We start from the raw sequence: 6000 nt of genomic DNA, 5'->3' as shown, positions 1-6000 counted from the left end.
ATGGGGTTATTTGAGTGTTTTAATTTAATACACAAAAATCATGACCATGCCATGTCCGTTTTGAATTCGTTGGCTTCAATAGGACCATATTACATGCTGATTAATAGTAGCCGTCGCTTATCTCTTAATTGCGGTCACTGATTTATAACGGTTTTTCTATACCGGAGATTTTGCTAGGAATTTCTTGGCATGATATGTAATTTATCGAAGAGAAACGACAAATTTTAATATTATCATTCCATCATCAAGACGATTAATACTATTATAATTCCCTTTTTTCTCTCTTATAATCAAAATGACAAAATATTGTAAAAGCACACTTTTTGGGTTACATTATTGACTTTAGGGAGTATAGTTTCTTTACTTTCGGAGTTTAGATTTTTATTCAAAATAACATGACTGGGTGAATGGGGAACCTTCGCGTGGCCAGAGCTGCGGGGCAACGGAATCAATGGTTAATGTTATAATCATTACTAATTATCGACAGACATCCTCAACTATCGTTTTACATGTACGCGTACGCTGTTTAGGTACGAATTTACCAAACTAAGGGGACCTACTTGTTCCGATTAAAACAATATATCACGATTACAAAATACAGTCATTTTTATTATTCTGTGTTGTGGAAATAATGATAGAAACATAAAATATTGTCTTAATAAATATTTTTTGCATGAATATGATTACTTAAAACCCAGTATTTGCAAAGGGGCTGTGGAAATCGGTCAGTGTCTTCGACCGTGTTTGGGTTCCGACATTTTTAAAACGTACTAGATTTACCGCTTTTTGGCAGGTGAAAACTCTGGTTTGGTACTTTTGTAGAAGAATTCTCAGAAAAAGTTTATATTTTTTATGTACCTAGGTTACAAACAGTAACCTCTGCAAATTATGTGTTATTACATTCAGCATTAAGAGAGAAATCTCGAAAAAATCGCTATCCGGGACTTTCGGCTTTCGGCCGTACTACATTTACCAATGGTTTTTCGATGAAATCGACTGTATACCGATAACTTTACCTATTTGCTTTACAATTTAATCGTTGAAACCTCTTAAGACGCATCTGATACGATTCCTTTGTTACTGTCCAGCGTTGTTGGTAATTTTTTGTGGGGGTTATTGCGGTAAATCGGTTATTGCGGTAAATCCTAGCACTGGGTCATTTCCGTGAACGAAAATATTGGCCGAGTAGTTACGATTGCATCAGAGAGACGCTAAGCAACCAATGAAATGCAGCGTAATTTATAGACACACACCGTCTTCAGCATGGCAGAAGGCGGAATCAATGAAAGTGAAAGTGCCATTATGCAACATCATTTGGAGGATGAAAAAAAGGATATATCAGATTTGCTAAAGCGTGAATTAAAAAGGGGAGACATATGGTATGTTTAGTAGAAGCCGGACGTTATTATGATTTTTACTATCTAATGTTATACTATAACTTATAGGCTAGTCATATACAGTCGTCAGGGGTATCCCGATTAACTTTGATAGTAAACCTAAATGGAAGCCTGTTGAATCAGAGAATTCAGACCAAAAAGTATGAAACGCCTCTACTGCCTTATGTAAATAATACATATGTTGTGATGATACTTCATTACATGCTGATACTGCATTACATGCTGATACTTCATTACATGCTGATACTTCATTACATGCTTATACTTCTTTGTACGATATGATACAGTCGTTTGCATAGTTCCGAATCACATTTTCGTTATGATTAACGGTATAACAGGGTTCGAAATTAACTTTTTCAAGCACTAGTCCGTATGGACTAGTCACTGTTGATGTTCACTAGTCCGCAAAGCATTTCACTAGTCCATCCAGTATATCACCAAACACATCACAGTTGCAAACAATCCAATTTCTGACACCTACAGAAGAAAAAGAGACCACCATATTTTATTTCGCATTCAAAATATTCAGAAGCATACAATATTAACCTCCGAGTTAATCCTTTTATAAACGTCCATAAGTGCGTTCGAGATCGATGTTCCTGTTGTTTTGGTGCTCAGATTTTAGAGTCACAGGAGTTCGAAATTTTATCAATAAAGTCAATAAAATTCACTCGATTGACCAAGTCATGAGCTATAGTGTTATGAACTACTGTGTTAGAGTCGCGAATGACGAGAACATGTGCGCACAAACGTGCATGTTCTCAGACCACACTACTTGCAATTCTTACACCTAGAACACGTTCTCGTGATGTGTACTCGGCGTTCGGAATCGGCAGGAATTTGACAATTTGTGCACGTTCGAAGAACGGCGGTCTCGAACGCACTCCATGTGTTTGGAAGATCAGGATGTCATAGTCATGCAAACACTTGACCATGCAGGTAATCAACCATAAGTTCAAACATCTAAGAGACTCAGACAAATCTTCCTAAAAATCTTTACCAATTGAAGATTGATTTCCGGATTTTCACTAGTCCGTATGGACTAGTGCTATAGAGAGTTCACTAGTCTGACACGTTTTTTACTAGTCTCGGACTTACGGACATGAGTTAATTTCGAACCCTGGTATAATCCATGAAGATAATATAGGTTTCAGTCGTCTTGTGAGAAGATCAGAAGTTACTCAAATAAAAAATAGATAAAGTAGTTGTAAATATCACCGGTCTTTGCATTTTCCATACCGAGTTCATAGGTCAGTTCCGAATCACACCGCAGGTATCTGTTTGAAACAACTGCAGGCTGATTCGAACGTTGACTGACCCGATCCGACATTCAGTCGGTCCGAAACTTCAAATCAATGGGTGTGTATGTTTACTTCGCTTAAGATATACCTAGTTTCTGTAGAAATAAGATAAAATCAGACACTAGTTTAAATTAATTTTTACATTATTGACGTTATTTTTTTTATTGATTTATATATTTCAATTGGCAACCAAATAGTTGAAAGTACATGTACATGGTATACTCAGAATACACTAATCAAAGTTAAAACAGACAAATACATGAAAACATGCATAAACATAAAACATAAATTTATACGGGCAATGGTGTTTTCGAAGGAAATTATTTTTTTTTTAAATGCTATAAATTTTTTATATGATATGGGTCATATAAAGTAGTTCTGATTAAGACATACATGTAAATATTTTTATTAAAAAAGTGTCAAAAAAAAAGAAGGGTGGGTTTGATATAATTGTTTAATACACCATGGCACAAAGCTGTTTTTATAGTGATTTGTCCTGGATTTCGGTAGAGCGTATTTTGATGAGTTTCGTAGATGGTATTTGTTTTCCTGCAGTTTCGGGAGAAGATCGTGGAGGTGATGTGATGGGTTTTCCATTTCACTGAAAAGTTTTAGACAGATATTTTTCCTTCTGGTAGCAAGATTTTCAAGATTGGTATTTTCCATTGCATTTTTATAGGAGTCACATGGTCGTACAATTTTTAAAGCCCTCATTGAGAAGTCGTAAGTCCTGTTGACCACACCGGGCACGCATATTCACAAATTGGTCTTATGAGTGATTTGTAAACCTTTAAAGGGACTGATTCACGATTTTGCCCAAAATTTTATTTTTCACTTTTAATGATCAAAATCTACTGTCTAATGTGTTTGAAAGATTTCACATGAAAATTAAGGTTATACATCATCACAGAAGCTCATTTTAGAGAGTTTATTATTTGTTTTGTAAACAAAGATTGCGGTATGCTATTGTTTACGAAATTTTCAAAAGAAATGGATATCGATCAAAGTATTATTATATCTTTCACAGTTCAAGCATTTTAAAGGTGAAATATGTCATCTAAAAGTTAAAATTTTTGACTATGCAAAATTAAGATGCACTATATTACAAAATCAATATTTCACTTGTTTGTTTGTTTACATAAAAAGACTCGAGTCTTTGTTTACATAACACATATTAAGGCTAAAATACTGCTTTCATTCTTGCATTCAGAAGGTCAAAATTTTGGCAGTCAACATTAAATGAGTTATATTTCTAATGTTTTACATCAAAAATGAAAAATATTTTTATCAAAAATCGTGAATCAGTCCCTTTAAAAGGTCACTCTCAGATAATCCTGAATATTTGAGTTGATGTTGGTAAAATAAGGGTTTCGATGCCTTAACTTTCAGTTACATAATTCACATGTTTACCCCATTTGAGATCTTCACTAATAATAACACCAAGTAATTTACTCTCAGACACTCATTCTATTTCTGTTCCATTCATATAAAGATTTTCCACTTCAGGGTCTTTGCCAAAAGATACGATGATTTCTTTGGTTTTGGATGCATTTATGCCCAGTTGATTTACAGCAGACCATTCCATGATTGATTTGATGGAGAATGTTATCTGAGAATTTTCACTTTTTCGTAAAATTTCAATGAAGGTGGTGTCGTCCACAAATTTAACATTTGGTACATCCGTTTGGGGATCCTCCACCATATGGATAAATAGTTCTGGTCCGCTGATGGTTCCCTGTGGTATTCCTCCATTGACGGTTGCCCAATCCGATTTTTCATTTCCTATCTTTACTCGCTGCACACGATTCGTTAGAAAACTTTGAACCATTATCGGATTAGCATTACTATTTTGTAATTTTTCCAGCAGTTTTCCATGGTGAATATGATCAAACGCTTTGCTGAAATCAATTAGTATGAATCGTGCAAAGTATTTGCTACCATTTAGCTCCTTGTAGGTTGATTGGAGGATTTTCAAGAGAGCATGTGTTGCTGAGCTACCCTGTATTGCACCAGATTGACTGGTGTCAATCCTTGGACATACTTTCCTCAGGTATTGCACAGGATAAATCTCCAAGAGTTTGGCTAACACGGGTGTTAACGAGATTCGGCGCAAATCTTTTTTTGGATTGATTACTGGAATATTTTTTGGAACTGGGACAATGTCAGCCTTTTTCCAACACTGTGGACCACTACCCTCCCTCAGCGAACTCTTATCCGACAGTTCTTTTTGGATCCAGTTTGGTAGATTATCAGGGCCAGTAGTTTTTTTGGGCTTTATGTTACTTAGCTTCCAAGGGTATTATAAAATCATGTGGTAGATGGTGAGTTCTTGGTTGTTGGGTTTCAGACAGTGGTTCTAGATTGTTTGATACTGACACATACGTTTGGTTGATAATACCTGCCAGGAGCTGGATGTTACTTTAAGTTACTTTAAGTACACAATCTACACATTTAAGTCTTACACTAATATGAATTTGACATGTTTCGAAATGGTGAAAATGTTGGAAAATTAAAATGAATAAGTTGTTAAAATTTCAACTGGTGAGGTGTCATCTTCAAAAGAAGGTATGACGTAATCAAGACACTAAGGGTTGTTAAAGTGTACATGTACTAGTCTACGGGAGAGTGGACACAGAGTACACGCTATAGGTCCCTGTCTCAGGTGACATCAGCTTCCTTGATATCCCTCTTTAAAAGCCCTGTAGGGATCCGGGTTAGAAGAAGTCCTCAGTAACCCTTGCTTGTCGTAGGAGGCGACTAAATGGGGTGGTCCCTTGGATAAGACCGCAAAAACCGAGACCCCGTGTCACAGCAGATGTGGCATGATAAAGATCCCTCCCTGCTCAAAGGCTGTAAGCCCCGAGCATAGGCCTAAATTTTACAGCATTTCACCGGCAATGGTGACGTCTCCATATGAGTGACAAATTCTTGAGAAGGACATTAAACAATATACAATCAATCAACCCTCTTTAAATTTTGACAGATGTCTTCAAAGCTTTTGTAATGTACATGTATCAAATGGGTACCTTTGTGTGTACCATCAATCAACTTGATGATTCATCATGATATTGAAAGAACGGTTATGCGGGCATTCCCTGTTGGATTTAAAAGCAAAATAAATAATTTTTTATTGCAAATAATTATGAACGATTTTCAAATTAGAATTCTTAATTAATTATTCAGTATTGAAATACATATTCATTTTAGATATATTCTAAACATGCATATGATAAAAAATTCAAACCGTTTAACATGCTATAGACACTGTAATGTACATTTGTATATCTACATGAGCCTGTGAT

At 35.6% G+C, this 6000-nt stretch overlaps 1 protein-coding gene across 1 annotated transcript in view; it reads left to right on the top strand.

Moving 5' to 3' along the window:
* Positions 1–962: 962 nt before the first annotated feature.
* Positions 963–6000, top strand: part of LOC125653309 (ubiquitin carboxyl-terminal hydrolase 15-like) — a 122137-nt gene continuing 117099 nt past the window's right edge. The window contains exon 1 of the mRNA XM_056145760.1: positions 963–1379. Coding sequence (XP_056001735.1) covers positions 1264–1379 — 116 coding nt within the window. The 5' untranslated portion in view covers positions 963–1263. The remainder of the gene's footprint in view (positions 1380–6000) is intronic.

The sequence above is a fragment of the Ostrea edulis genome, chromosome 7, assembly GCF_947568905.1.
Source record: "Ostrea edulis chromosome 7, xbOstEdul1.1, whole genome shotgun sequence".
NCBI classification, from domain to species: domain Eukaryota; kingdom Metazoa; phylum Mollusca; class Bivalvia; order Ostreida; family Ostreidae; genus Ostrea; species Ostrea edulis.
This window is presented reverse-complemented; position numbering and strand designations above follow the sequence as displayed.